Genomic DNA, 12,386 nt, shown 5'->3' on the forward strand with positions numbered 1-12,386 from the left:
TGTCTCGGCCTCCCAAAGTGCTGGGATTACAGGCTTGAGCCACCGCGCCCGGCCATGTTTTAAGATTCTTTAAGTAATTATTGATTTTATAAGAAATCCAAGCCATACTGAAATGAGCAAATCACAGATTTGCATGATGCAAAAATAAATGGCACTAATGCTTTGTGAATATTTCAGACATCTCTGTTTGAAGATAAACAGATGGAAGAATTCATAGAGACTGTTGTATGAAATGCTAATTTTTAGAAAAAGTTAATTTTATAAGATAACTGAAAGGAAAGGAATTGTTAAATTTGTAATAGTTCTTTTAACATAAATATTTCGTTACAAATTTTTAAAAGCTAAACGCATCTGTTAGAAGTGGCTGTTATCCTGTTATTTTACCACAGGTTTCAGTTTGATAGTATTGATTCTCTTCTATGAGAATGACTTGGGCTGAGTGTTGGAACTGAATGTAGTCCTTTCTGCACTCAATAGATAGGAGGAGGAGTGCTGAGAAACGGTGATGACTTGTATCTCGGATCTCTCTTTTGCCTGATTTATATTCTACGCCTTTAGGCCTTCACCTTTCTCCCAAAAAAGCTGCACAGTTCCCTGAAACATGGCCCTCTGCTCAGGTCCCGTGGCATGGTATGTAATTAGGGACTTCCAGACATGGCGTTTTCCTGGGGTCATCTGGTTCCCCCTTCATTTCACTTCTCCCCACACATGCTAAAGGATGTTAGAATTCTCTGGATTTTGTGAACTCACCTTCTTTCTTCTGTACCTGCTTCTATGTGCTACACACACACACACACACACACACACACACACACTTCACTTGCTAGATATTAGGGCAGGAATGTAAAGTAATGTATCACTTCTACCACTTCACCCTACCAGTGTGTGAAGTCTGCTGCAGATGAGTAGCATGTTATACCAGACATGTTTATTGAATAGTCCACATGTCTTCTCTGAATTGAAGTGTCCAAATAGCTTTTTATCATCTGCTGAACTTTGTGATTCTGTGTCTAGATTATCTGTTTCATTGACCTATTTGTCCATTACTAGCCTATATCACATTGTTTCAGTTATTAAATTATTTATTTTTTGGGGGGACAGAGTCTCACTGTCACCTAGGCTGGAGTGTAGTGGCACAATTTTGGCCCACTGCAACCCTTGACTCCTAGGTTCTCGTGCTTCAGCCTCCCGAGTAGCTGGGATTACAGACACATGTCACCATACCTAGCTAATTTTTGTATTTTTAGTAGAGATAGGGTTTCACCATGTTAGTCAGGCTGGTCTCGATCTGCCGACCTCAGGTGGTCCACCCACCTCGGCCTCCCAAAGTGCTGGGATTACAGGCATGAGCCACTGTGCCCAGCCTTTTTTTTTTTTTTAAACTATTTGATTAAATAAGTTCGTCTTCACTCTCCTTTGGTTGTATTTAATACTAGTATTTGGCTGTTAAGAATACTATTGATAGGCTGGTGTCTCATACCTGTAATCCCAGCACTTTGGGAGGCTGAAGCAGGAGGGTTGCTTGAACCCAGGAGTTCGAGACCATCATGGGGAAAAAAAGGAGGCCCCCTCTTTCCAAAAAAAAAAAAAAAAAAAAAAAAAGCCAGGCATGGTGGCACGTGCCTATAGTCCCAGCTACTGGGGAGGCTGAGACGAGAGGATTGCTAGAGCCCAGGAGATTAAGGCTGCATTGAGCTATGGTAATGCCACTGCACTCCAGCCTGGGCGACAGAGTGAGACCCTGTCTCAAAACAAACAAAACCCAAAAAACCGACACACAATACTCGATATACAGTGTACATTCTTGCACATGTCCTTCCCCTTTTATTTGAGACGGAGTCTCACTCTGTCACCCACGCTGGAGTGCAGTGCTGCAATCTCTGCTCACTGCAACCTCTGCCTCCTGGGTTCAAGCAATTCTCCTGTCTCAGCCTCCTGAGTAGCTGGGACTAGAGGCGCATACCACCATGCCCAACTGATTTTTGTATTTTTAGTAGAGATGGGGTTTCACCATACTGGTTGGGCTGGTCTCGAATTCCTGACCTCAGGTGATCCACCTGCCTAGGCCTCCCAAAGTACTGGGATTACAGAGGTGAGCCACTGTGCCCCACCCTGTATTTGTTTTCAACGTGGGTATGTAACAAAGTGTAAAAATTTATCAATATATCTTTATTCTCTCAGGCAGTAAGAAGACTCTGTGTGGTTTATTTAAACCCCACACAACCATTAGTATTGTTGCTGTGTAGTCAGTGTTTAGATTTTTTTTCTATATATGCACCAGTACTTTGACGCCATCGTTCTTGCTGCCTCTCAGACCTTCTGTCTGATCTCTGCTCTGCCTGAAGCCTTCCTGAATCCTGTAAAATTTCTTTTAAGCAAACTTTTTTTGTCTAAAAATGTATTTCCTATTTGTTAAGGATCCTTTCAGTAATATATAATTATGTTGGCAGTTAAGCTTTGGATTAGACTTCTGAAGATATTCCAGAATTCTGGTTTCCACTACTGTTGTTGAGTCATTTCTCTTTTTTTGTAGTGCCTGGGATTCATTGGACTTCCCGACTCAGGGAATCGGTGTGTCTCTATAAATCTGGGAAATACATTGCTTCTTCCTATTAGTATTATAGTTTGGGGGGAGATTCTGATTAGACATATCTTAGATCTTCTTTATATCATCTATAATTTAAACTACTCATTCCTTTGTGCTGCATTCTAAATAAGTTTTTGGGACTTTCTAGTTTACTTTTTTTTTTTTTTTTTTTTTTTTTTTTTTTTTTTTTTTTTTTTTTTTTTTTTGAGATGGAGTCTCGCTCTGTCACCCAGGCTGGAGTGCACTGGCCAGATCTCAGCTCACTGCAAGCTCCGCCTCCCGGGTTCACGCCATTCTCCTGCCTCAGCCTCCTAAGTAGCTGGGACAACAGGCACATGCCACCATGCCCGGCTAATTTTTTGTATTTTTAGTAGAGACAGAGTTTCACCTTGTTAGCCAGGATGATCTCGATCTCCTGACCTCCTGATTCACCCGCCTCAGCCTCCCAAAGTGCTGGGATCACAGGTGTGAGCCACCACGCCTGGCCAGATTAATAATGTATTCTGACATTCATTCATGTTGTGCATGTAGCTGTGATTCATTCTCATTGCTCCATTGAGTTTTAGTTTTAATTTTCATTTTAGAAATTTTATTATTTTTTCGAATCTACTTGATTTTTCCTTTATAACATTTACAGTTCTTTCTTATGAAGCTAAATCGCTGATTTACACAAATATATTAGCCATTTACTTTCTAATCTCTGGTAATTTCCGTATCTGAAGTCCTCAGTAATCTGATTCTGCTGGCTGTTGATATCCTTGTGTGTTTCATTATTTGGACTGTGAGCTGCTTTTCTTTTTTTTTTTTTTTTTTTTTTTTTTTGAGACAGAGTCTCACTGTCGTCAGGCTGGAGTGCAGTGGCACAATCTCAGCTCACTGTAACCTCTGCCTCCTGGGTTCAAGCGATTCTCCTGCCTCAGCCTCCTGAGTAGCTGGAATTACAAGTGTATGCCACCACGCCGAGCTAATTTATTTCCGTATTTTTAGTAGAGACGGGTTTTCACCACGTTGGCCAGGATGGTCTCTATCTCTTGACCTCATGATCCACCTGCCTCGGCCTCCCAAAGTGCTGGGATTACAGGCATGAGCCACCGTGCCCATACCTGTGAGCTTATTTTCTTTCTTGCTTTAACTTTGAGAGTTCTTTGAGATTCCAGAGGGTGTGTGGTTGTTTCTGTGGATTGCTTGGAGCAACCAACCTGAATATACTTGATAATAAAATCTTCTCGAGGATTTTTTTTTTTTTTTGAGATGGAGTCTTGCTCTGTCGCTGAGGCTAGAGTGCAGTGAGGCTCACCGCAACCTCCACCTCCTGGGTTCAAGTGATTCTCCTGCTTCAGCCTCCCGAGTAGCTGGGACTACAGGCGCCCGCCACCTCGCCTGGCTAATTTTTTGTATTTTTAGTAGAGACGGGGTTTCACCATGTTAGCCAGGACGGTCTCGATCTCCTGACCTCGTGATCCACCCGCCTCGGCCTCCCAAAGTGCTGGGATTACAGGCATGAGCCACCGCTCCTGGCCTCTTGAGGATTTTCATGTAACAGCTTGAATTCTGGCCACACATTGTATGGAAGAAAATGCTGTCTTTCAGAGTAAGAGACTCAGAGCCGTGGTCAATGTGGACAGCTTTATTGCTTCCCATCCTGTGCAGTGCGCATCGCTCTTGCTCACCTGTGGGCTGATGTGGCCTAGTGGGGTGCAATGGGTTTGAGAGAGGCTCTTACTAGTTCTCTTTGCCCTAGGCTTTATGTTTTGCCCCTGGATCTTAGAGTGCCCAGAATAAGATCAGGGTTCCCAGGACTGGATTTGAGAGCTAACCAACTCAGATGGCTAAAATCTTTCTGTATTTTCACTAGTATTTTTGGGTGTTTGTAATGGGAATCTGATCTTCTAAATGAAAGACAATTTTATGCATATCCTTTTTCTCTCCAGCAAAAGATATGTACCAAACTTGATTTCTGGGGTTTCTGTGAATTTACACATTTTTCATGGACTTTCTACCCCTTTATTGAAGAAGTAATTTTTCTTTTTTTTTTTTTTTCCGAGCCGGAGTCTCGCTCTGTCACCCAGACTGGAGTGCAGTGGTGCGATCTTGGCTCACTGCAAGCTCCGCCTCCCGGGTTCACGCCATTCTCCCGCCTCAGCCTCCCGAGCATCTGGAATTACATGCGCCCACCACATGCCTGGCCATTTTTTTTGTATTTTTAGTAGAGACGGGGTTTCACCGTGTTAGCCAGGATGATCTCGATCTCCTAACCTCATGATCTGCCTGCCTTGGCCTCCCGAAATGCTGGGATTACAGGCATGAGCCACTGTGCCCTGCCTGAAGAAGTAATTTTTCTAAAAGACACCAATCACTTTTTCTTTTTTCTATGGGGAGGATGGTGGTGGTGAAGTGTTCTTTGCAAGGAGATTAGACAGTGAGATGAATTGCACTGAACTAGTGTTTAAAGAATCTAGGGAATAATGTATATCCTTAGTACATCTGGCTTAATGACTGTTTACTTTCCTAAAGCTGTTTGGGAAATATTTTCTTTTTTGTTTGTTTGTTTGTTTGTTTTTCAGGTGGAGTCTTGCGCTGTCGCCCAGGCTGGAGTCCAGTGGTGCAATCTTGGCTCACTGCAAGCTCTGCCTCCCGGGTTCCCACCATTCTCCTGCCTCCGCCTCCCAAGTAGCTGGGACTACCGGAGCCTGCCACCACGCCTGGCTAATTTTTTGTATTTTTAGTAGAGACGGGGTTTCACCGTGTTAGCCAGGATGGTCTCAATCGCCTGAACTCGTGATCCGCCTGCCTCGGCCTCCCAAAGTGCTGGGATTACAGGTGTGAGCCACCGCGCCCGGCCTGGGAAATATTTTCTTAGGAGACAGTAGAATACCTTGGTCCCAGATGCGTGTCATTTATTTTTGAGACTGGATTTTGCTCTGTTGCCCATGCTGGAGTGAAGTGGCACAATCCTAGCTCACTGGAGGCGCAGCCTTGAACTTCAGGGATCAGTTCATCCTCCTGCCTCAGTCTCCCAAGTAGCTGGGACTTAAAGGCGTGAGCCTCCGCATCTGGCCAATATGTATTTTGTAACCAGATTTTAGTTTTTCTTTATTTTGTTGGTGGCTTTTACTGTTTTTCCTGGCTGGAGATAATGAAGTATATTGTTTACAAATGTGTCATAATAATGTTTTCTTTTAAAAATATTTACAGTGGAAGTATGCGAGACTTAAGAGCTCAAGTGACTAGTGGTCTCCTGCCATTTCCAGAAGTGACCCTTCAAGCCCTTGGAGAAGACGAAATAACATTAGAATCTGTGCTTCGTGGAAAGTTTGCTGCAGGTAAACATAATGTTGCTGAACATTTACTAATACAATTGATTTGTAACTTAAATAATAAGTATATGTTTTAGTTTCTTTATGTGGAAGAAGAAAAAGCAGAACCTGAGTGATCTGAAATATATAGCATCTATAGTTACGTATATAACATTTCTAAGCTCTTGAACACGTTATCAGTGAACCTCTGATTGGGGAGTTACAGTTAATTTTTCCTTATTAAAAGTTTCATGTGTTTTGTATCTTAGTATTATCTATGTTTGGGAAGTAGAAGTAACATGCAACTAGTTTTTCTTTATAATTAGGGAGTTTTACTGGTGATGTGTTTGGATTAGAACCTGAACAGTGTCATGAGTAGAAAAATCTAGGGCCGCCCTAGCCGTTATAAAATTTTCAGAAAATCTTATTTTCTTATTTCACTAACCGTGAATAAGATCTTAATATGTAGCTTAGATTGTGTAATACACCAGAGAACCATACTAAAGAAGCCTTTCTCTTATAGATCTTGTTCTAATGAAAGATACTGTAGAAGACTTTTCTGAAAATAAGTTTCATAGCCATCTTCCCAGCAGGCAGACAGCAAAACATATGTATCAGTCATCGGTCTCTTTACAGTGCCATTCTCTTGAATGTTAAAAGGAGCAACAGTACTTTCTATATGCCAGGCATTGTACAATGACTTGATTGGAGTAGGTATAAAACTTTTCTAAGTAGCTGCTGTTCTGTGTAACTGAGAATGAAATGGTTTCTTTGATCCCAGTTACACAGGTAAGTGGCAGAAAGGAGCTTGGCACCTTGGCATTCTCAGACCCCACTGTGCCATGCTACTTTCTTAAACTATGGCCTCCCTTAGCGATCAGCTTACCTATCCAGCTAATGTACTTGGATGCTTGATGGACATCTCAAATTTAGAAGTTATCATTCATCTGGTTGCTCAAGCAGAAATTCGGAGTCTGTACTTTATTCTTGTTTTACTCACCTCCCTGTGTCTAATTCATCAGCAAGCAAATCCAATTAGTTCTACCTCCAAGTTGAATCTCCATTCAACCCACTTTTCTCTATCCTGTCACCAAGCAGGTGTCATCTTCCACCCACTGCTGCTACTCTGTGCTTCCCCTTGTCCATTCTTTGCTTAGCAGCTGGAGTAACATTTAAAAACATGCATAAATCAGATAGTCACTGACTCGATTTAAATCAGATAGTCACCTGTGACTTTACATTGCAGGCCGAGTAAAATCCAAACATGACTAGCAGGTGGAGATGAGGTTCTGATATTTCCTATTGTTATGCTAATTATGTCTTAATTTCTCAATCGGACTGTGAACTCTTTAGGGATAGAATAATGTGTTATATTTTATAACTACCATAACTTCTAGTTTAAATCATTTAAGCTATAGTAGTTAAAGCATGAGTTTTGGAGTTAAATGGACTTGGGATCTCCTTCTGCCAGTGCTACTTTTTGACTTTGGGAAGGTTAAACTGTATTAAGGTTTAGCTGCGTTATGTCTGCATTGAGGTGTGATAAGGAATAAATGAGATAATGTATTCAAGCACATACCATGGTGGCTTTTACTGAATGACTACTATTGTTGTTGTTATTATTATTACTATTATTTGAGATGAAGTCTTGCTCTGTCACGCAGGCTGGAGTGCAGTGGCACGATCTCGGCTAACTGCAAGGTCCGCCTCCCAGGTTCACGCCACTGAATGACTATTATTATTGCAATGATAGTTGCTTGATTATAAGTTTGAGGATCACTATGTTGTATAAATGCTTAGATTTCAATGTGGAGATAATATATCAAGTTTTATGTAATGAACATATATTTGTATGTAAATGAGCTAACCGTTATTGCTTTTTTTGTGTATATACAATACTAAAGTAAGCAATTTTTTTTTCTTCTAGGGAAAAATGGACTTGCTTGCTTGGCTTGTGGTCCACAACTTGAGGTAGTAAACTCTATAACAGGAGAGCGATTATCTGCTTACAGATTCAGTGGAGTCAATGAACAGCCTCCTGTAGTTTTAGCTGTGAAAGAATTCTCTTGGCAGAAGAGAACTGGATTATTAATAGGATTGGAAGAAACAGAAGGGAGTGTTCTCTGTCTTTATGACCTTGGAATATCAAAAGTAGTTAAAGCAGTTGTTCTTCCTGGAAGGGTAGGTACTGTTTAAGATACCTGGACATTCTCTTTCAAAACTGAACCCTTGCTGGTTATACAGGTGTGTTACTTTGTGAAATTTCATTGACCCGCAACATTTACAATTTGTGTACTTTTGTGTAAATGTGTTACTCTTAGGTAAAGTGTTTAGAATAAAAACGAGGTTAAAGATGATGTTATTCAAGGAACTTAACACTTAAAATGTAACTTTCTTATTGGTTAAAACATTCCAGAGTAAAAATAGCAGTGATGTCTAATGTTCTGATACTCTTTTTTTGTGAAAAGTATCATCTAAATCTTGTTCTTATCTCCAGTTGTGTTCTATGAGGACACTCAAAGTTTTTAAACATGTATTCATTACTATGCAATTTTTTTTTTTTTTTTTTTTTTTTGAGGACGGAGTCCCGCTCTGTCGCCCAAGGCTGGAGTATACGTGGCCGGTCTTCAGCTCACTGCAAGCTCCGCCTCCCCGGGTTTACACCATTCTCCCGCCTCAGCCTCTGGAGTAGCTGGGACTACAGGCGCCGCCACCTCGCCCGGCTAGTTTTTTGTAAGTTTTTTGTATTTTTTAGTAGAAGACGGGGTTTCACCGTGTTAGCCAGGGATGGGTCTCGATCTCCTGACCTTGCGATCATCCGCCCGGTCTCGGCTCCCAAAGTGCCTGGGATTTTACAGCCTTGAGCCGCCGCGCCCGGCCTACTATGCAATTTTTAAAATGTTTTTACCTTTTAAATTTGAGACTATAGTCTTGGATTGGAGCATTATGGAAAATATATGTTAGAGTCCCAGGATGAATAAATTGAACTTGGTCTGTGCTTCTAGAGAGCTTATAGTCTAGTGGGAGAAGACAAATGAATAAGACTAGCATAAATGTAGTGAACACCTTGATAAACTTAAGCACTCGGAACACAGAGAATGGATAATTTCTAGTCAAAAGAGTTGGACATTTTAGATAAAGAGACTGGCATGGAAAAATAATAGTACATGGAGTGTTTGGGAAACTAGACTTGATTTAGAATGGCTGAGGGAGGGGTAAGGGGAAGGAAGAATGGGGGCCAGAAACGGTGAGGATTTAGATTGTGAATGCCTTGTTTGTAATTAGGGGCTCCTTTGAAATCAATGGTGAAGTAAATTTTTTTTTTTTTTTTTTTTGAGACAGAGTCTCGCTCTGTCACCAGGCTGGAGTGCAGTGGCAGGATCTCGGCTCACTGTAGCCTCCAAGTACCGGGTTCAAGCCATTCTCCTGCCTCAGCCTCCTGAGTAGCTGGGACTACAGGCGTAGCTGGGACTACAGGCGTGCGCCACCATGCCCAGCTAATTTTTGTATTTTTAGTAGAGACAGGGTTTCACCGTGTTGGCCAGGCTGGTCTCAATCTCCTGACCTCATGATCCCCCTGCCTTAGGCTCCCAAAGTGCTGGGATTACAGGCGTGAGTCACCACGCCCAGCCAGTGGTGAAGTAATTTTAAGTAGAACCCTCATGTAAAAGACTTACTTGGATTGGGTCAGGGAGGATATTGTGAGAATAGAAACAAGGAGACTGTTGCCATTCAGGTAAATAATGATGAACTGAACCAAGGAAATGACAATAGAGATGAAGAAGATGGGGCAGCTTCAGAACACATACGGAAGGAAACATGGACCCTCATTGATCATTTGGATGAGGAATTGAGAAGAAACAATGTTCCTAAACTGGTTGCTCAGTTGAATGGATGGTGGTTGTATGGAAGAGAGAATATAGAATAAGGAAAAGATGGGGGAGTGCGATAGACACTTTCAAAAGTTCAACCTACTAGCTGTTTTTTGGGTAGGGTGCAGTATACACTCCTAAATATGTTTGTTTATTTATTTTTTATTTTGAGACAGAGTCTCGCTCTGTCGCTGGGCTGGAGTGCAGTGGCACGATCTCAGCTCACTGCAAGCTCCGCCTCTCGGGTTTACGCCATTCTCCTGCCTCAGCCTCCCGAGTAGCTGGGACTACAGGCGCCGCCACCTCGCCCGGCTAGTTTTTTGTATTTTTTAGTAGAGACGGGGTTTCACCGTGGTAGCCAGGATGGTCTCGATCTTCTGACCTCGTGATCTGCCCGTCTCGGCCTCTCAAAGTGCTGGGATTACAAGCGTGAGCCACCGCGCCCGGCAATATGTTTATTTTAACTGCCTTCTAAAATTAAGGTAATATTATTAATCACTTCATATAGTATTTGTATGAGGAATGCAAACTTAGATTCTCTACTCCTCACTGAGGAATTGAATATGCTTTAGTATTTATAGACATTATTATAGTCATTAGAAAAGAAAAAATGATGAAGTTACAGCTTTCAGAATTAGAAACACTAAGTAATGTTTTGTATATTAATACAGAGAAAGAGCCAGGCTTTTGTCTGTAGTAAGTTACACCCTGAAGAAAACTTTTAGTCTTATTAACACATAAATCATTGATATCAGGTATTTTCTTTTCTTGCCAGAACATTCGTCAGTACAGGTTGAGAGTCCCCTATCCGAAACGCCTGGGACGAGAAATGTTTTAGATTTCGGGTTTTGGATTTGGATGTTCAACCTATATTAGCGTAGAAATCACCAAACATTTTATGTTATCATACCTAATTAATGTTTATGAATTAATAGGAAATTGAAGGAAAGCTAAGTATAAAATATGGATGACTAGCTACAGACATTTAAAATTTGACTCACGAGATGAAGGGGAAAATATGACTTCATAAAATAGCTAAAGTATAGTTTTCTTTAAATAATAGCAATTCTTGTTAAGTGTCAGTGATCCAGTGACTGCTAGAACTTTATATGAAGTCCAGTAGAAAGAAGGCTAGACCTCTTCAGTCTTTAAGGTATGAAAAGGACTTAAAATACCTTTTTTTGTTTGTTTTTTAAAGAGTAAGCAGTACATTTTTTGAGAATGATTAGTTTTACTCTTACAAGAGTCCATAGAATCCTAGAGTAGCTGTTTAAGAGCTTTAAAGTGAGAACGATTTGGGTTTGAGTTTTATGTGTAATGATTTTATGGCGTGAATAACTAGACTAACTTTCTAAGCCTCAGGTTATTTCATCTTTAAAGAGAAATAATCACAGTCTACTATCAAAGCATTGTCATGAACATTAAATGAGCCAGTTCACACAATGCCTGGCATGTAGTAAGCTCTCCGTAAACATCAGTGTTAGTCCAAGTGCGTGATTTTTTCTGTATTGAGTGATGGTGTAATTCCTAGTATATCTGAAGATTTCATTATTCGGATCACAAGTATCAAATGCAGATTTATTCTATTTGTTAATCTTAAATCTATTATAACTGATAACCTGCTTTAACTTAAATTTATTGTGCTGTTCATTGTATTTTCTTACTTTGCAGAAGAAAAGCAAATCATGTATTATATTTTCTAGGTGACAGCTATTGAACCTATAATTAATCATGGAGGAGCCAGTGCAAGCACTCAGCATTTACATCCGAGTCTGCGATGGCTTTTGGAGTGGCAGCTGTGGTCACTGATGTTGGACAGATCCTTCTTGTTGACCTGTGTTTGGATGACTTGTCATGCAGTCAGAATGAAGTAGAAGCATCCGGTAATCAGTTCTTTACTGGAAACATAAATGCAGCACCTGGGTATTCTGTTGCAATGTTTTTTTAAATAGCCAAAATTTTTTATAGCAACTGGAGTAAAATAAAAGATGTCTTCCTGTCTATTAAAAAAAGAGGCATTTTAAAATCTTTTTTATTGGCTGGACCTGAGCACAGTGGATACTTCTTGCATAAGATACTGTTTTGTTGATCCAGTGTTCATATGTTCTCAAGCAGGCCTTGAGAAAGGTAGTGATAATTGATTTTGTTTCCATGTACGTACGTGAATAAGCTCTATTCTTAAGTAAATGCTGGAGTAAGGGCTAAATGTAAGAAATCTTGAGCCTTATCAGCCAGTATGAAATTATCCAGCAATGTACGATCTAACATAGTGTTTTTTTTTGGCATATTGTTTATGTTTCTGTGGTAACACCAAGATAGAAATAAAATAATAGGAAATAACAGTAATTAAAAGTCTTTCTCACAAAATGATATCCTAAAATAGAAGTTAATTCTATTCAGATTCAAAGAAAATGAAACAATTTTTTTCCTTTAAATTCTTGTATTTATAAAATTAATTTTTTTAAGTGCTTTCAGTTTTTGAAAATTATGAGACTCTGGTTTATGAAGAAAGGAAAAGCTAACGTTAAAATGTGTTTTTTTACTCTTAGTTTTTAGAAAAGGACTGTTTGACCCTAAAAAACTTTGACTTTGGCTTTGTGAGGACATTCTTGATTTTTTTTTTTTTTTTTT

General features: G+C 40.3%; 1 protein-coding gene across 2 annotated transcripts in view; it reads left to right on the forward strand.

Annotated features, from left to right (window-relative positions):
- Positions 1 to 12,386, forward strand: part of AHCTF1 (AT-hook containing transcription factor 1) — a 97,142-nt gene that overhangs the window by 7,735 nt on the left and 77,021 nt on the right. The window contains exons 2-3 of one of the 2 annotated variants that reach the window (XM_017875673.1): positions 5,783 to 5,910; positions 7,811 to 8,064. In XM_017875673.1, coding sequence (XP_017731162.1) covers positions 5,783 to 5,910; positions 7,811 to 8,064 — 382 coding nt within the window. Of the gene's footprint in view, positions 1 to 5,782; positions 5,911 to 7,810; positions 8,065 to 11,587; positions 11,639 to 12,386 lie in introns of those variants that run through there. The other variant, XM_017875600.1, reaches the window with a different exon arrangement.

This window comes from Rhinopithecus bieti, unplaced genomic scaffold, assembly GCF_001698545.2.
Source record: "Rhinopithecus bieti isolate Rb0 unplaced genomic scaffold, ASM169854v2 scaffold_187, whole genome shotgun sequence".
NCBI lineage: Eukaryota > Metazoa > Chordata > Mammalia > Primates > Cercopithecidae > Rhinopithecus > Rhinopithecus bieti.